At 40.3% G+C, this 20,006-nt stretch overlaps 1 protein-coding gene across 1 annotated transcript in view; it reads left to right on the top strand.

The window, feature by feature from the left end:
- Positions 1 to 20,006, top strand: part of PTPN3 (protein tyrosine phosphatase non-receptor type 3) — a 268,489-nt gene that overhangs the window by 196,663 nt on the left and 51,820 nt on the right. Inside the window, exons 14-17 of the mRNA XM_040353487.1 lie at positions 6,771 to 6,947; positions 14,941 to 14,964; positions 15,785 to 15,980; positions 19,160 to 19,237. Coding sequence (XP_040209421.1) covers positions 6,771 to 6,947; positions 14,941 to 14,964; positions 15,785 to 15,980; positions 19,160 to 19,237 — 475 coding nt within the window. The remainder of the gene's footprint in view (positions 1 to 6,770; positions 6,948 to 14,940; positions 14,965 to 15,784; positions 15,981 to 19,159; positions 19,238 to 20,006) is intronic.

Raw genomic sequence — 20,006 nt, 5'->3', positions numbered from 1 at the left:
TGCTGCAATAGACACCAATAAAAACTATTGGCTAAAGGCAGGGCACTCCTCTGCCTGATATCGGTGAATACCGCTATACTAAGAGCTTTTGCATTGCAATAATAAAACATGTTAATAAGTCCATAAGCGTGGATAATTCTTATCTTCTGAATTTAAAATACACAAAAAGAGGGAAAGAGGGAATGAACATGCAAACATCAAGTAATTGATTTAAGGCTAACTGCACCTTTTATAAAAAAGTAAATAAACACATTTTTGCAGGAAAAAAATAGAATTTATTATTTTTTGAAAATGAGCCTCCAAAGCATTGCAACTGGATGCTCCTGCGGACTCTTTCTCCATCTTCTTTCAGTTAAAGAAGTGTCAATGAACTATGATCACTGCATTCATGTTCCGTTTAGAAATACCAAGTCCATCTGCAACAGTGGCAGACCGATCTTGGTAATGAATAGGCACTGCTGTGTGTGAAACATGTCTACATTTCTATCTGTCAGTGGCCCAGTGCTGTGATGTTTTTATCTGAATTTGACACTTCAATAAAGTATCTGCGTTCCAGATGAGTGTGCGGCCATTCCATTTCTATAGACAGAACTTGTAGTTCATTCACTGGCAGATCTATGGGAATGATGACATGGCTGTGTGGGCGGAACCATGCAAATTTCAAAAGTGAAGGCAGCTGGATAAGAACCCTCACATGCTGTTAGGCTTCATGTACCCGGGACGTTTTTACAACCTCTCCTGAACGATTTAACTTGACAGATATTAACCCACGTTTAAAACGTCCGTTTAGCTGCATTTACATGCCGCGTTTAGCAGCGTTTTTCGCATTTGCAAAATCGCCTCTAAACGAAATGAGGCTAAACTTGGGTTACCGTGTTTGGCGTCTGAAACGTCGGAAACTTCTGCATCTGAACCTTTTTTTTGCCTTAAAAAAAAAAAGGCCTATAAACGCAACTGCCTAAAAACGACAGTAAACTAACCTGTGTACATGTACACATAAGATAACATTGAATGAGTTCAGGGGAAGTTGAAAAAAGTGTCCAACTGCCTCTGAACGTCCATTTAGCAGCACCAGAGTACATGGGGCCTTAGACCCTTTTCACACATGTGGACCGTTCAGATCCCCCTGTCAGTTTTATTAGGCGGACCTGAACGGGCACTACATGTACCTCTATTGAGCGTCGGATGTCAGCAGTGACATGTCCGCTGACACCTGATCAGCCCTGATTCAATCCACTCCGCTAAAGTGTGACGTATGCAAACCCTATTTTGCATCCAACTGGCGGATCGGATGAAAACAGACGGTTCGTTTTCATCTGATCCCCTCATAGAGGAGAGCGGAGATCTGACTGGTCCGTTTCTGCACAGTGTGCAGAGACGGACTAGTCATCGACCGGCTCAGTGGGGATCAATGGAGCGATCCCCGCTGAGCAAGCGGATGCCTAAAAACGGATCCGCATGTGTGAAAGGGGCATAACAGGTTGCAAAAAAATGAAGTTAACCTTCAAGTCCTTGGAATAGTGAAGCTTTGTGATGGGTCTTCATCAGTGTAGACTTGACATAGCTGGAGCAGTTCTTAAAAGTATTACTTCTTCAAAAGATGTAAGACATGCCTAGGCTAGTACCTTGGGGTTAAAGGTAGCATAGTCCATTCTTAAATGCTACCGTTTGTGAAATATAAGTAGTTATTTCTAAAAATGTATACTGAACCAGCACGTGTGCAGTGTATGAGGACAAAACATTTCCCTTTTATGTTGTCAAAGAATTCTGAAGTTGAAAATTAATTACTTCTTTGGTTGTCTAATACACCATCAATTTTACCTGCTTTATTAGGTTGGTATTGGGGAAACACATTAACAAGACACATTTTTGCACAAAATTTCTCATAAATTTCCTTATGGGGTAGTTCATTACACTTTGACATGAATGTTGCAGGTGACTATTCATGTCTGTCCCTGTCATGATTTAACAAAGATAAAGTCTTTTGTGGGTGCAGTCCTGCCCAGAGCTTTTTTTCTCAGAAAATAGGTGCAGGAACTCAACCACGACCCCGTTCAGATTTCAAAAACATACAGTGTGCAGAGTTCAGGGGGTTACACACAGAGTTCAGAGCTGTCACTTGTAAACAGAGAAGCCAGACTTCTGTGTTTACAAGTGATTGTGGTGAGCAGGCACCAAAGTGTCTGAGCCAGAGATGGAGGAACTGAGTTCCCCCAAGTTCCCCCTGAAAAAAAGCCCTGGTCCTGCCCAAAGAAGCCTGGGTTCAAGGCTGATACATGCAAGCTGATTTTACATTCTGTGCAATTATCTGGCACAGCTTTGTAGTCTTTGGGAAAGTACTCTAAGGCCCCGTACACACGTCCGAGGAACTCGACGGGCAAAACACATCGTTTTGCTCGTCGAGTTCCTTGTGAAGCCGCCGAGGATCTCGGCGAGCCAAGTTTCCCCATTGACTAACAAGGAAATAGAGAACATGTTCCTCGTTGGCTTCCTCGGCCAAAAGTGTACACACGACCGGGTTTCTCGGCAGAATGCGGCTCCGATCGAGTTTCTGGCTGAATTCTGCCGAGAAACTCGGTCGTGTGTACGGGGCCTAATAGAACACATCTAAAATAAATGCCATGGCTTCTTAGGAATGCCTTGCAGTCTTCCAATTGCTTTTCTCCTAAATGCACAGAATTTTATTAGAGGTTTTGGCTTATTGTAAATGGGACAGCAGTATTTTGTCTTTCATCTACATCATCACTAGTATTGGCAAGTAGGTGTGTTTACAGTTTCTCTGTCAGAGATAGCATCACTCAAGTCCCTGTACATAGGTGACGGCATCTCACTCCTTGCAGCTGTAGTTAGAAGCAGTTATGTCAACAACAAAGAAGCTTGGTCTGGGCTAAGGGCTCTTTCACATGGGCTTTCTACTCAGCAGACTTTGCTTTGCTCAGCAGGGGATCGATCCGCTTGTCCCCGCTGAGCAGGCAGATGAGAGGTCTGTCTCCGCTCACTGTGCAAAGACAAACCTGTCAGAGCCCTGCTGTCCTCTATGGGTAAATCGAATGAAAACAGATGGCCTGTCCATTTTCATTTGATCCACCAGACAGGTGGAAAATAGGGTTTCCATCCATCTGGATTTCACAGACAGGATCAGATAGCAGCGGGTATCAGTGGACATGTCACCGCTGACATCAGCTGCCCCATAGGGCTGAATAGAGTCTCTGGTCAGGTCCGCCTGAAAAACTGATAGGCAGACCTGATTGGAAAGCCTGTGTGAAAGGGGCATTAATCTCTAAGGCCTCGTACACACGACCGAGGAACTCGCCGTAAATGAAACATCGTTTTCCTCGACGAGTTCCTTGTCAAGCTTGTGGAGAAATTTACAAGCTTTCTTTGCGTACACACTGTCAAGACCAAATCTCCTCGTTCTCAAACGTGGTGACATACAACACATACAACGGCAGGGGAAGTTCGATTCCACTGGCACAACCCTTGGGGCTGCTTTTGCTAATCCCATGTTACTGCGTGTTAAGTAAAAGTTTGGTAAGAGACGATTTGCACTTTTCAGTCTGTTACAGCGTGACAAATGTGCTATCTCCATTACAAACGCTACTTATACCGAAGGTGCGCTCCCGTCTCATACTTTATTCTGAGCATGCGTGGGTTTCTTAGCATACACACGAACGTGTTTTTCGTCGAAAACCAGCCCGACGAGGAACACGATGAGGAAATTGAGACTCCCGTTGAGGAAAAAGAGAACTCGTTCTCTTTTTTTCTCATCGAGTTCCTCGACAGTTTTCTCGATGAAAGAAATACACACAACCGTTTTCCTCGGCAAAAAAGCTCTGCCACCAAGTTTCTTGATGGATTCTGTCGAGGAAAACGGTCGTATGTACGAGGCCTAAGAATTTTGAGAAGAAGAAAAAGGTCAAAAAGAAATTCTTGATCTTCATTTCTATGTCTAGAACCTGGTGATGCCTGCTTTTCTTAAAGAAATTTAGGCAATTTTTCTACCACTGGGTTCACACTATGTGCAGTGTCTAAGTAATTAAGGCCAGGTAAGTGCGGATCATTGTGGCCCACGGTTTGTGTGTGTGCTGCTCAGGCTCGATCTCTGTAGGAATAGTGTGAGTGATGCCGTATCTGCTGCAGGAGTGCCAGTGAGGCATGGAGCTCATCCCAGCTCCTTTAATCACTGGAAGAAAGAGGAAAAATCCTTGGTGCCGCACATCCAGGGAGACCTATGGTGGTAATAGAAGAGAAAACCTCAGCCTGGGCTTCTGTCGGATCACCTTCCAACAAGTTTCGCTCTTCCCCCTGTAGCTTGGTCATGGGGAAACACATTGGGGGCATGACCAGACAGGAGCCCAGGCTGAGGTTGTCTCTTCTATTACCACCATAGGGCTCTCTAAATGTGTGGCACCAGGGATTTTCCCTCTCTTTCTTCCAAGTGTGGATCATTCTTTGCGATTACTATTTCAATAAGAAGGTTACTCAGTTACCAAGACTTTTGAATGATTTAGGAAAGTCTTGCAATCTTTTGATTAAGATAAGTTTGATGACTTCAGGGCTTCCATAACTTGGCTCTAATCTACCCCATGTAAGATTAAGACTTTTGTGTGGTTTATGGATACGAGCAGTTTTAAAGTGTTACTAAAGCCACAAAAGTATAATCTGTCTGTATATGCGGCATGACTAAGCACTAATTTCAGTGCGAAACGCGTCAGAAGTCGGGTTTTATTTTATGTTCCTGTGACTTGTAGTGCTGTCCTTTTTTTTAATAAAGGCTACAACTTGTTCAGAGTGCAGCTGTCCAGAAACTATTTTTGTTCCTGCTCTGTATATGCGGCATGCTTTGTTATTCTCACTGTGGAACATAAGGGGTTAATCCTGTATGCACAGATCCTTCCCTCCTGCACTGTCTATCTGTGGAAAGCCAGCTAACACAGGCAGAGTAGCCAACCTGTACATGCTCAGTTGTGTCTTTTATGCTGGAGAGATTAATTACTTGTTCTCAGAGCTAGCCAGGTCACATGATATTGGCATCACAGATGTGGGTGTGTATACAGGCTGCAGTGGAAATCTCCTACCTGAACTCTCAGCACTGGAGAAACTGTGCAGTTTATCACTGACCATGTTATACAGACCATCCAAAAAGGTATATAGTGGCAATATTTTAATGTAAAAAGAGAATGAACTATTTTCATATTACTGGGTTTAGTAACACTTTAAGTCAATTAACATAAACTGAAGATTTAAAGCCTAACAATCTAATCAGCAGATCTTGCTCTTGCATAGGTGGGATGCTAAGGTCATGTCAATGTGGACCCTAAGCGCCTGTAGTCTGTTCTATGTGCAATCGTCAAACTTCACGTGGCCAATGTTAACCATTTAGCTGTGATAGACAGAAAGCTCACATCGGTGGCAGCACAGCCTTGTAAACAAACATTTACATTTCATCAGCTGACTGTCAGCTTTCAAATGAGAGTGATTTGTTCCTCCTGGGTGCCCAGGAAAGCCATCTGAACATCTATTTACTGATCATTTTTTGATAAATGAAGCCAAAGTCAGCAAGCTTTCCAGTTTCAAAGCTATTATTCACCAAGCACAATCAAAGCAGAATGCATTAAAGTGTAATTCCAGTAAAAACCTAACTTGACCTAAACTTGCTCCCACCTCCATTCTAAGCCTGTTTTATTCAACCTGGAAAAGGAAAGATGCCAGTACTTTTTACCTATTCTGAAGTCGCTCAGGTCCACTCACATGATCGGGTCTTCGTGCTGGCTTCGGTGTATAGGAGGAACAGCCAACATCGGCAGCCCAATAGTAAGCCTGTGGGTGACATCATCATCCAGGATCTGCAGCCGTTGTCACTTCTCTGTCCTCTACACTGAAGCTGTTGCTGAAGAGATCATGTGAATGGACTAGAGAGACTTTAAAATAGGTAAGTATAGGCATCTTTCCTTTTGCAGAGTCTATAGAATAGGCTTAGTATGGGGTGGGAGTAGATTAAGCTTAGTTAAGATTTGACTAAAATTACAGGTTTAGGTTCATTTGACCTGCAGTTGACCTGTTTTGGCCTGATTCAAGCATGAGGGGCTTCCCTTTACACTTGTATAGGAATGTCAAAGCTTGTTTGAAGGAAACAAAAGCCCATTGAGACAGGCCCGAGGAGTGGTAGCTTAATTCCATTCCAATTCTGTGGTCTGGTTTGTTGATCAGACAAAAAGCAGACCAATGCAGGGTTTTCTTGGTGAGAAATGTGTGCTTTTGACTGTATAGAGATTTATTTTGTGTATAAAGATTTTCCTTCAAAGAATATGTTAAATGCTTGACTAGATGTGAACTGCCTCTGTATGGTAAATGACCTGAATAGCATTAAAAGACTGCCCATGAAGACCTAATGCTTACTAGACAAGTAGCTCTGGTGCATGGGGCTCCAGCTTTTAGCTGTTGACAGAGGGCACGAATACCTGAAACATACTTATTGCATACCGGGCATGTGTACCTTCTTGCATACTGCCCTAAAAGTTTGTATCACTAGTTACCCCGTCCAACAGCTGTCAGCTTGTTAGAGAGTTTGATAAGACAGGATACCTATACCAAAGCTCCATGCACCAAGGCTAAATGGCAGTTGTGGATGGGGCCTGGGCTACTTGGGTAGGTCATACATTTTTTTTAAGTCTCATTTAATGCTAAGCCCCAATTGTACATGTATGATAAGGGAATGCAGCTAATGGTAAGCATTATATAATGGTTTGCTTTAAATAATTTTTTTACAGGCGGAGCCCTAGGATGCGCCATGTGATTAGGAAGCCGCACCATTCTTCTGCTGACAACCTTGTCAATGAAATGACCTATGTAACGGAAACAGAAGATGTATTTTACACATACAAAGGCTCACCAACATCAAAGGACAGTGACTCAGAGTTCTTTCAGAACCGCAGTCCACAAAGCAGGCATGTGAAGAATGTGATCTTTATCAAATATACATAAAATGTTTGTTTTAAATATATATAATTATTACAGGGTTTATTAGGACACTGGTTTTGCAGAATAATCTTGGTTTTCTATTAATAATGGGTTTTTCTCATGGGTCTATTTTGCAATAGGTAACTGTTTGCCCTTTGAGGTCTATTCCAACATATTATACATCTTTTTTTTTTCTTCTTCTTTTCTTTTTTTAAGGACAGGTCAAACTTTACTTTTATTGGAAGATAGGAATAACTTCTGCTTTATCTATTCAATTTTAATTAGTAAATGATGGACATATAGTGATAGTGGAATAAAAGAAATAAATACAACTGTGTTTAATTTTACACTATATTTTTGATTTAGGACAGCATTTTTCTCTTTTTAGGCTCGGTTCACATTGATGTGAAATGCAATGTTTTTCTATGAAAGCTGTCTTAACTGATACTTCACAAGTCTGTCCGACTTTAGAATAGGTTCCTGCACTACTTTGGTCTGACTTTGATACTAATTCAATGCCACAGATTGTAAAAAAGTCACATCAAAGTCGGACTCCAAAGTTGCACTGAAAGTCGCGCGACCTTGGAGTCAGGCTAGTGTGAACCGAGCCTTAAAGGTATATTACAACACACCTGTATGTAAAGATTTTGTGCAGATCAAAACATCTGTATTAAATGCAGTTTTTCTAGGTTTGTGATTGCAAAAACATTGAGTCAGGTGGCTGTTGGTCTTAAAGCAGGACTGCCTCAGGCAGTGAAATAGCCAAGATTAAGACGATGTCGATAATGGTGTTCTCAAGAGAGAACTTAACGCCCAAGTATAAGACATAATCAAGGGTACAGGTGGAATCGGCATGATAATGTAAGCCACCAGATACTGTATGTTTCCTATAGTCCAAGATTTAGTGGGCAGATATACCAGCTTGAGCCCTGGTTCACATTGGTCCGTTTTGACATGCAATTTGACATGTCAAATCGGCGGCAATTGCCAGCAATGGCACTGTACTAATCGGTGGGATGCTGCATTTGCAGCGCCGCACAGATTTCAAAAAGTCATTTCTGCACTACTTTTTGTGATTTCGGGGTGCGATTTCCATTGACATCTGTGTAGAAACCTACACAAATGTCTCTGAAATCGCTGCCGAAATCAGGAGTGAAATTGTGCGAGTGCAGCGAGTGTAAACCAGGGCTAAAGAAGGAAATGAAATGGGGTTTGTGAAGAAACAGTGAGCAGAGATGATATTTTGGAGGAATAGGATAAAAAAACATCTACTAAGGAAAAAACCCCGCCCTTTTATGTCAGTGTTTGGAGCTGGGTCCCAGGCTCAGTAGCAGACCACTGAGCTTAAACTGTACTGTAATTTTATTCTGACAGTAAGTCTAAAAAAAAAAAAAAAAATTTTAAAAGTTGAATTGGGACAAAAAGCGAGGAGAAACTGCTGCTGCCGATGGGGAGTTTTCATCATAGATAATAGTTGCAATATGCCAGCTTGAATTTACCAGTCTTGGTGCTATTAAATTATTATGGACGGGTATAAATTTGTATAATACCAGAGAGCAAGATTCTAAGAGTTGAGGGTAGGGGGAAAACTAAAATGTGCACAGGGTGCCTTTATAATTTAAGACTGTATTTCACGTATACAATGCTAATTTTATCATAAAATGGACATCCAGATTAATATCTATATATAATTATGGTAATTAAGCACAAGCCTTATTCTGTTTATCTGTATATTGTAAAGCTCACGTTAAACTCTAGAAGGAGCTCTGGTATAGTGTAAATGTACTGTAGATCTGTCACCTAATTTAAATGTTCTGTCTTGGTATGATATGTTTTTATAGAAACCGTGCCAACGCTGGGAAATTAATTTAGGCCATAGTTACAACACAGATACAATGCTCGAGGGAAACCTCTTTCAACTCTGTTTAAACAAGTCAGATTATATGTCACTGATACTGGCAAAAGTTGTTACATTCTGCAGTCTGCTAAGCTGCTTACTAAAGAATCACATTTAAATGGACCTATGAATCCTGAGCAAAACTAGCTGTGCCGTCAGGCAGTATATTATAAAACAAATCTAGGCAATCAAGAAAAGATGGATGATGTTATTGTATCTGGACAGATTTCACATTCCCGCTATGGACATTTGTAAGGCCTCGTACACACGACCGGTTTCCTCGACAGAATCCATCAAGAAACTTGGTGGGAGAGCTTTTTTGCAGAGGAAACCGGTCCTGTGTATGTTTTTCATCGAGGAAACTGTCGAGGAACTCGACGAGAAATAAAGAGAACAAGTTCTCTTTTTCCTCGACGGGAGTCTCAATTTCCTCGTTGTGTTCCTCGTCGGGCTGGTTTTCGACGAGAAACTCGAGCGTGTGTATGCTAAGAAACCCTCGCATGCTCAGAATAAAGTAGAGACGGGAGTAAAAGTAGCATTTGTAATGGAGATAACACATTTTTTACGCTGTAACAGACTGAAAAGTGCGAATCGTCTCCGACCAAACTTTTACTTAACACGCAGTAACATTGAAAAGTTTACTACATTAACACCCTTCCTGCACTCTCTGTGTCTTACATTCCACTGCTAGCTGGATTTTCCCAAAGTACCTGAAGATGAGCTGCTACTGTGGTGTTGTGGCTGAATATTTACCCCTATGATATGGAAATGCTTTCGTTATAGACTTTTATAAAACCAATGGACTGCTATGGACTTCACCATGAACATTCTTATGTTTCTAGTACCTCTAGTGGCTAGTATTTTTGGATATAGCATTCTATGTATAGATAAGATCACAGGGTCACTTTTGGTTTATTTGTCAGCTATGACTTCTGATGTGAATTAGATATTTACACAGTTTTCACATCTCCTATTTAACCATTGGTTGAAATTGATGCCAGGTGCTCAGGCCGAATGTAGAAGCATCCATTTGTGTCAGTTACCTTGACTTTTAACTCTGACGATTTTCCCTACCTCAAACATTTTTACCCTGTTTGTTTTTAAAGGACATATTTTTTACTTTTTTACATTGATTTAATAAATTCCCTGCTATTATTTATTATTTTAAGCTTATGAATGGACAAAAATGGAAAAACAATATATTTGTCTCTTTAACAGCTTATAATAATCTTTTATTAAGCCGTTAACATTTATTCATATTTTCCATTCATCTCCCTGTGAGATACACAATGACAGTGCAACTGGGCATCACCTGTGTGTTTTGTAAATGATGACATGTGATCATTATGATATCAAATTGATCACATGACTGAGAAATATAATGATTCATTGCAGATCACTGTATCTCACAAGCCCAGCTGTGAGAAACCGCATTGTAACAGATCTAGTTGTAAAACTAAATGTTTATTAACTGCATGGGGCATTGTGTGGGAGGGTTAAAAGTGACTCTATCCTGTGAGAATCATGGAAGCTCTCATTGCTGAACTATCTTTTTAGGAATGTTGCTGTCAGAAGTAAAGCTTTGGCTCAAATGCATTGTCACTAACCCAAGACAAGTATAGACATAAGGAATTCTGACAGTTTTCTGACCCATACCTACAGCATGTCTGTTCTTGGTCTATGATTTAAGATTAACATTCACACCAGGGAGCCAGCAATTGCAGCCACTGTGCTTTCCTTATGGCTTATGGCTTATTGCAAGATAGCTGTGACATGAGTCTTCTAAATCTCTACTTGCAACATTTTTCATTTGTTATCCTGGCATGTTTTATTATGTTAGCTACAAGCCTTTGCTTCATTCGTATATTATTTCTGACTGTTTTAGAAAGCATACTGTTAAGCCCTGTACACATGATCGGATATCTGATGGAATCTAATCTGATGGATTTTTTCGTCGGATATCCGATGAAGCTGACTTTCATCAGTCTTGCCTACACACCATCAGTCAAAAATCTGACCGTGTCCAAACGCGGTGACGTAAAACACAACTACGTGCTGATAAAAATTAAGTTCAATACTTCCGAGCATGCGTCAACTTGATTCTGAGAATGCGTGTATTTTTGACCGATGGACTTCCACACAGACGATCGTTTTATTCTATCGTTTTCTTATCCAAAGGAAAAATGTAAAACCTGTTCTATTTTTTTTTCACGATGGAAAACAAACCGATGGGGCCCACACACGATCGGTTTGACCGATGAAAACAGTCCATCGGTCTGTTTTCATCGGACAAGCCGATCGTGTGTACAGGGCTTTACTGTTTTCTGCATGTATTTTATATGAAATCTACCAAAGACCCTTCAAGGGGTGAAAAAGTAAGCGCAATAGCCCATTGACAGCATGTTTACTTGTAAATGACCACAAAGCTGCAGAAGGAGGCCTGTCCTGCAAGAAGGCATTTCATGAAATTGGTCTTCTTAGATTTCTTCAGCTCACACTTTTTGCTCACTTATCTTGAAGGTTCTACCATGTTCCTACTGTTATTTAGCGTTGACATGTTTTGATTTTTCATAACATGTTCTGTCTCTAGACAGAAAAATCTCTGTGCAGCTCTGATATCCATGTATAGATGTACAAAACCGTATATGTGTTTGTCATCGAAAGGGCCTTTTGATTTACTAACAACTAAAATGCAGGTGTTTGACCTGCTCAGTTGTAGTCATTATCCTAGCATATTTGACCCTTTGGCTGCCAGGTCCGTACGGTGTACGGACCTACAGCACTGCTTCCAGCTGGCCAGGTCCTGATGTTTTGCCTTCTGCTATAAGCTCATAGTCACTCCAGTGACCATGAACCTATAGTATAACTGTTCAGCAGACACTTCTGGACAAAACAATAGCTCTGATCAGTTAACCTAAAATGTGTTGCCCCTCCCTCCTTACTGACTTCTTCGTTTGTCACTGAACATGCATCTAAATCGCCTTTGCCTCTGAAGTCTGATCCACGTTCAGATCATGCTTCAGAGGCTACTGATAGGCAGTGAAGAAGTCCTAATCACCAAAAATTGCACCGCAACCACATCTATTGCACACTGTTGAGGGGCATTTGCAGCGCTTCTCCATTAACATGAATGTGGGGTCAAATTTGCAGCGGGTGCAAGGCATTGCAGCCGCAGCATGTAAACACCTCTGTCCACTGTCGATTGCACCGTGGGGTGGGGGCCGGAAGAAACACAGCTCAGCAGCAAGTTTTTGCCACCTCCCCCAAACACAAACCTAAACAAGTCCTAAGACCTCATTCCGAGAGGGAATACTACAGTGAGGCCATGTTTAGCTGCACAGGGATACACAAGTTTTATGTGCATCCCCATGCAGGCAGTCCAGTTGATGTCAATTAGGACACAGAACTCCTGTGCATTCCTGTGTGGGTAAACTGCCAACCATGAGCATACGCCTTAGTGCAATCCGTGTGCATAAGGCCTTAGTAGGAATTTTTCAGGGATTTTGTAAGTTATGTTGTGTGTATGTGTGCTAATATGGATTTTAGTGTTGTGTTTCTCAGTTAAAATAGCAATTTGATAAACATTAGCGTTGTGCAACTACTGTCGGGTCTAAAAAAATCAGTAGCACATTTTTTTATTCTACTGGTTATGTGCTTTTAGAAAATGCATGGTTGGGGGGGGGGGGGGGGGGGGGGTATTTTACAAACTCTGAAAGCTGTAAGTGAAAAATTAAAACCTCCAGATATTTAGAGAGATTTGGGTATTAACGGTTTTGCATACGTTTGATTATCACCTTTTTAAGGAAAACGCACAATTTGAAATTTAAAAATATTTGTCATTTATTAACTCGATACAGGTTAAACTTTTATGTTTAGTAAGAATTTAGCAGGAATTTTGTAAAATGTACTGTTTGTATCTGCTAATAGTTACATTGTTAGTCTGGTTGAAAAAAGACACAAGTCCTTATAGTTCAACTAATAAAAGGGGAAAAATCCTACAATCTTATATACACAATGCTATACCCACAGTGGATCCAGAGGAAGGAAAAAACCCCAGCAAAGCATGATCCAATTTTGCTCCAGCAGGGGAAACAATTCCTTCCTGATCCCCCACGAGGCAATTGGATATTCCCTGGATCAACTTTACCTGTAAATGTTAGTATCCAGTTATTATTTTCCAGTAATAATGATTTTAGTGTATTTTTAGCGAAAATATTAATTTGAGAAACATTTACGCAAAAATCATTGGGCCCTTATTTTTATTACTGGTCATGTGCTTTTATAAAATAAATGGTTTTCTACAATTCTCTAAATTCTGTAAGTGAAAAATGAAAACTTCCAGATGTAGAAGATTTGGTTATTTACAGTCTTGCGTACGTTAGATTTTCACCATCCCGCAAAAAGGCGCAATTTTAAAACTTACAAAAATGTGTTATTAACCTAATACAGTTTAAACTTTAATATTTAGTGGAATATTTGCAAGAATTTTGTAAAATTTTCTGTGTTTGTATCGGCTAATAATGATTTTAGTGTACTTTTGGCAAAAATATTGTTTGAGAAACATTTGCGCAAATATCATGGGGCACCTTCTATTTTTCTACTGGTCATGTGCTTTCAGAAAATAATTGGTATGGGGGGGTCTTTTACAAACTCTGAAAGCTGCAAGTGGAAAATAAAAAAGCAATAGAAAAATTGCAAAAATGGTCTGGCCACCTGAGTTTAAAAGTGGAGCGCAGGACCTGGCAGCGAAAGGGTTACTCTAACAGAGGAAGCTGATTTCACCTGCAGCAACAGGATAACTCATCATTTTAGTTGTAGATGAAGAACAATTCCTTTTGAGAAAACAGACATAGCTAAGGATAGTATGTTTAGCTACTGTGGAAATCATGACAAGCTTTTATTACACAGAAATCTGTATGTTTCCAGGTTAGATATCAATCTTTCATATTGCGTGGATCAAATTTTATTTAGCTTACATTTTAGTATCTTTTAACAGCAGAAATCTACTGGCATCACTCCAGCTAAACCAAAAGAAGCATTGGTTTCCCTGATTGATTGACTTAAATTAAAATCTGAAATGATTAATGGATTAACTGCTTCCATTTTATGATTTACCATGGTTAAGATCCCTACCATGAATAAGATTATATAAATATCTACAAATATTTTTTTATTATCATTTCTTTTGGAAAAAACACAGACCCCTGATGGCAGATTTCTGGAATCTGTCAAGGGTGCATGAAGTGCTTAATGTGATGGCCATACAGTAGTTCACTTTTTTTTTTTTTTTGCTTGTCACACTCCGGTGGACTTCTGATTGGTGTCTCTGTAAGTTCAGTGAGTCCTGAACATTCTGAAAAAGTCTTCCCGGGGCTATTATTCCTGGGCATCAACACACATGTTGATTGTTATTCACTGTGTGCCTGCACAGGTCATAGTGTACATAATGTTCTGTTACGCATTGTAGAGGCATTGAGCAATCTTCTTGCATAGAAATGAAGAACATTTTCAGTCTCAGAATACTTTAATACTTTGAAAGAAAGTAATGTAATCATTGTGAGACAATGACTTAATTTGCTTTTAAAAGAAGATAAACCTCATTCATGTAATTGGAACAACAAGTTCTTTTATCCATTTGTTTTATGTATTTGTTAAAGAATCGTTAGGAGAATCTTTCTAAAGCAGTGAATGTGATATTTACCAATCATTCATTGCAGGTAACTCTTCTGTGAGCATGTTTTTAATTAAACTGATTTATTCGCCTTTTTTTTTTTTTTTTTTTAGTGATCAGATTGGTAAGCACTATTACTATTACTGCAAAAGTAGAAGATTGTTGAACACTTCATTTGAAAGATGTTTGCAGCTTTGATATACTGTATACTGAGTTCTTATGATGGATGGATTTTATCTTCAGATGTGTTTGTGTTACACAAACTCAAGAATAGTATAGTAGATTGGTAATAAATATTCATAAATTAGGACAGAATAAATGTATTTAACACACACTTAAATTATTTTTATCAACTGAAGCTCATCTTATTATCAAATTAATTCTTTAATCTCAATTTGTGTTTCTCATTTAGGTCATCTGATCAAGACTCTCCAAAGTAAGTGGTCCTCTCCAGTACCAATGTCCTATTTCACAGCTATAATATTATGCTAATGGATAGAGGAGACCAGTACTGAGAAGAAATAAGGAAGGTTGCAATGGTGACTATTGATTTTAAGGCCTGAGCAGCTCATTGTATATTTCTAGGCTGGCCAGTCAAGGTGACCAAAGATGCCTAAATCCGAAAGAAGCTGGGTAGAAGATGACATGCCAGCAAGGGAGTTTGCAAATGTTGCCTCACTGTTGCATATTGTTTTAAGTTACTAACCTGGAACAAGCTCATACATTTAAAATGAAGTTGTGAATTTAGAACCACGCTTCTGTATATTTTATTAATTGTACACTGAGCTACAGGCATGTGCAGCTCAGTGTACAATTCCAGGCTGGCCAGTTACGATGACTGAAAATGGATAGAAGATCGTGCCAGCGAAGGAGCTTGCAGATGTTGCATTTTGATTACTAGCCTGGAATAATCACAGACATTTAAAAAATAACAGTGAATTCTGGACTCTTGATCTGCATATTTTTGTTCAATTGTATACTGAGCTGTGGGCACTTTTGATCTGTCATGCTTTCTTCAAGAAGTTACTCAGAATTTATTAGTTATTTGAACAGACTAACAGTTAGTAGCTAGCATTTTCAAAATGGAAAGAACACCACTATAGTCTGCTTATTCTCTAAATGAGGACATTTCTTTATTTTTTATTGCATTTTTAATTTTGTTCTAATTTTGAGTAGCCATGCTAGAAAGTGTTTGCACGAGAATCTGTTCTTTTTTTATATATATGATTTTGAAATGTCCTGTATATGTATTTAAGGACCATACTAGAACACAGTCCAAAGGAAAACAGTCTGAACCAGCAAAGTTTATGTCCTAGCTCTTCCAGTGAACTGTCAAATCATTCCTCATCATCTCATCCACTAGAAGGAGTGGATAAGAAGTTCCTAGAAACCTATGATGTTGTCAAGAAAGGAAATTCAACAGATGATTCCAGTCAGTACTACTGTGATAAGGTGTGTACTGGGGTAGCGTATGAAGCTCAAAGAAAAAGTTAGTTATCTTCTACAGGTCTAGAAAGGTTTTTTTTTTTTTTTTTTGCCCCCTAGCTGATGAGGGGGAAAAAAAAAATGCAGATCCTAGTGTACTCCGAGAAAAACAAATAAGAATGATTGCTGGCTACACGTGAACAAGTTAACAAATGTGCTTTTACTTTAGGACCAATAATTCAGGATAACAATATATATTAATTACAAATGACACTAGGTCTGCTACAGTATATACTTAAATTAGATAAATCATTGCAAATGCCAAAAAAATCAATAAATGGAAGAGTTTAAACATATCTGCCATATTCAAAATGTAAGTGTAAAATTTGAATGCCAATGAAAAAGTAAATGCAAACAATAAGAAAGTCCCACTCAATATGCAAATCTTGCAGTCCAATTTTGTGAGAAGAAAATGGTGCCAACATTACACATAGCAAACCAACGTGTACTACACAGTTGTCCCACTAGTGTTCAAAAGCTCCTTACCGGATACGGTTGGTCTCAGAACAAAGAGATCAACTGCGCTTGGCTGTCACACAACTATAATATCTTTCAGTGTCCTGATAATGGAGCGCTCCTACATCAAACTCGTACCAGATATGAAAGGAGCAGAATGGCAAATCCCATCATGTAGTATTTACAGTCAATAGAATATAACAAAAAAATATCACTCACATAGGAAGATGAAAGGTCGGTACAAAGTCTAAAAACCAGCACTGCTGCAAACACCGTGGGCGTGCATGATAATGCAACATATCAGGTGGGACCTGCATTGTTTGTATTTACTTTATCATTGGGAATTTCTTGTTGTTTGCATTTACTTTTTCATTCCTTGTTTTACACTTATGAATATGACTCTTATGTTATGATTAGGGATGAGATCCAGCGTGTTGGCACACTCCACGTGCAGAGCCCGCCAGGAAGTCTGCACGTCACTGCGATAATCACAGGCAGGGAGACATTGTCCCTGATGCTCGGCTGCAGAGAGTGGGAAATGTCTCCCTGCCTGTGGTTAGCGCAGCACCGTGCAGACGTCCTGGCGGGCTCTGCACATGTGCGAACACGTCGGAGCTCTAGTTATGATATAGTCACACTATCTTTATGTAATGTTTTGGCATTTGCAATGAGTTATCTGATTTAAAGAAATAGCACACCTATTGTTATTTGTGTGTTTTAAAGGAGAAGTCCAGCCTCCGCTTGTTTGACTGGGCTTCTCTTATGAGTAAAAATTTTTTGCACTCCCGTGACCCATTTTCAGCAGAGAAAACTGAAGTCCGCTCTCTGCTGGAATCAGTCCAGTCACCGCATCATCCCAACCACGGAGTCTGGATCCACCAGTTGCCTGGACTGATGCCTGTCTCAGGCTCTCAGCTCCCCGCTGAGAGCCTGAGATGGCACTTCCCATCCCTCCACAGCTTGGCGCTCCAATGAGCGTGGAGGAGCAAAAAGGAGAGCTGTTGACTGACAGGCAACAGCTGTCCACTCAGGGAGCTGAGAGAACCGAGCCATCGGCAGTGTTCGATGGCTCGGTTCTTAGTGCAGAGGCGGGGGGGGGGGGGGGGCAGATGCAGCATCGGTCTGATGCTGCAGCCACCTAGGTAAGTATGATTCTGAAATAAACCAAATTCTCTTACTCCTCTTTTAAGTCTAGTGTTCGAAGGGTTCATGTGCTGCTGTTTTTTTGTTTGTTTTTTAGTACACTGAGCACAAGGATTCTTTTATTTTTTATATAATTATATACAATGTTACAAGGTGTTTAGGAATTCTTAAAGTAATATTAAAGGCTTGGCTTTAAAAAAAAAATATGTCATCCCTGCTCTGTGCAGCGACAATAAAGACTAAATGGGCAGTATTGGGTATCTGTCATCTTATGTCCTTGGCTGCCTTCGAGGATGCTGAGCAATCTCTATTTTTCTCCTCTTTTTCAGTACAGTTATAAGGGCTTATCAACTGCCAAATTTATGCCAGGTTGATGTCATAAGGTCTCTTGGCGTCTACTGGTATGATTGTTTGCTCTTCGTGCACATTAAAAATTACAAACATGCATTAAAATGACACACATACATGCACATGCAGCATTAAAGCTGAAGTTTACAAAAAAATTCTATGCAGCTTCGGAGACATAACATACCTAATGCAGTGTGGCCCATGTCTGGTTGGCTGCTGCTGTTCTGTGAATGGAAGAATTGCAGATGAATGCCAAGATCTGCCTCTTCCAGTGTTAACAGGGAGTTATTCAATAAGAAGATAAAATCCTATTTGTGTCTTGCAATCATCTTAATTGATTTTAGAATGATTTGTAATCACTCTGCTGGGACTGAGTACACCAAATACTTTGTGCTGTTTACTATGATTGGCTCTGGAGATAACTTTTTTGCAACATAAGTATTGCTTGAAAGTAAATGTGATAATAAAGGTTCAGGTTTTTTTTTTTTTTTTTTTCGCTCTCTCCTCATTAGCTCAATGGCTGTGATTGACAGCAGCGGGAGCAAATGGCTCCTGCTGCTGTTTCGACCAATGAGGAGAGAGAGAGACTCGGGACAGCTGAGGCTCCCATACACATTGCTGAATCGAGGTGGGGCTTAAATGAATATAAGGGAGGGGCTGTGTGGGGAGCAGCACACAGAAAGATTTTTACCTTCATGCATAAAGCCTCGTACACACAATCGGATTTTCCGACGGGAATTGTGTGTTGACAGACTGTTGGCCTAAAATCTGACTGTATGCTCCATCGGACAATTGTTGTCGGATTTTCCGCTGACAAATGTTGGATGGCAGGCTTTAAAATTTGCTCAAAAGCAATGCTCACCAAACACAACATTAGCAGAAGGTGCCCAAAGGGTGGCGCTAAAGAGCTGAAAAACCACATAGTACGTCACTACATTCGTGTTTGTTGGCCGACAATTGTGTGCCATTTGTATGCAAGACAAGTTCCCGGCCAACGCCCTTCGGACAAAAGTCAGACGCTTTATCTGCAGAAAATCCGATCGTGTGTATGAGGCTTAAGAAGCACTGATTAGGTGGAACTAGCACTCACAGGATAAAGGATATTTGCATATGCAGTTAATTGCCACCAAATACAGCTTATTTTTCACTAACAAAGCAATTAACTTGGTTCTTTTTTTATCTTTTTTTTCATAAAATAGAATGAGTTTGCCAATGGCGATTTACTCTTGGTCCGTATCACACCAGATGAGGAGGGCAAATTTGGATTTAACTTGAAGGTAATTTTATTTGTACAAATGTATCTGTCATTTTATTACCTTTTCTTTTTGTTTTGCTTTACATCACTTTAACATTTTGTATTCTGTCGTACGAGAATTTTCATACTTAATAACCGATTCAATTTCAATATGGAGCAGTGGCGGCTGGTGGGTTGTTCTTTTGGGGGGGCAGCATGGGTGGTTGTGTCCTCACCTCCTCTCCTGGAGTGCGGACAGCAGCCACAGCGTGTCCGCTCCTTCAGCTTCCTCCGCTGTGTCTCCTCCTCCGCCAAAGCGCTAAGCATCCAATAGGATCGCCTGACGCATTGACCAATCAGGAAACAGGTCTCACAGACCTGCCTCCTGATTGGCGGGGGGGAACTTTAGTGTGAAAATAGCCAAAATGTATTTGCTATCGTCACACAGCTGGGTGGCCTCAGAGTGCAATGCTCTACGCTCCAAGACCACCCTTTTTTGAAGCCTATTAGAGCCTCTGGCTCTATGCAGGTGCTTTAAAAAAAACACCCCAGCTGCATTGAAATTCATGGTCTGGCACCACTGATATGTAGATCAGGGGTCCGGATGCACGGATAGGGAAGGTGGCACCTGTGCGCCCTCTATAGAAAGGCCACCACTGATAAGACTAGCATGCAAAAAAAAACAGATATCATACTTCCAATAATCTCATTGTGTGTACTAGGTTTAAGGCTGTCCATCACAGTGATGCTAATGAGGTGTGTGTTGGTGAAGGAGACAAGACTTTTACCTGGGAATTTTATGTGATTAATGT

The sequence above is a fragment of the Rana temporaria genome, chromosome 5 (genome assembly GCF_905171775.1).
Source record: "Rana temporaria chromosome 5, aRanTem1.1, whole genome shotgun sequence".
In the NCBI taxonomy this organism is placed as follows: domain Eukaryota; kingdom Metazoa; phylum Chordata; class Amphibia; order Anura; family Ranidae; genus Rana; species Rana temporaria.
This window is presented reverse-complemented; position numbering and strand designations above follow the sequence as displayed.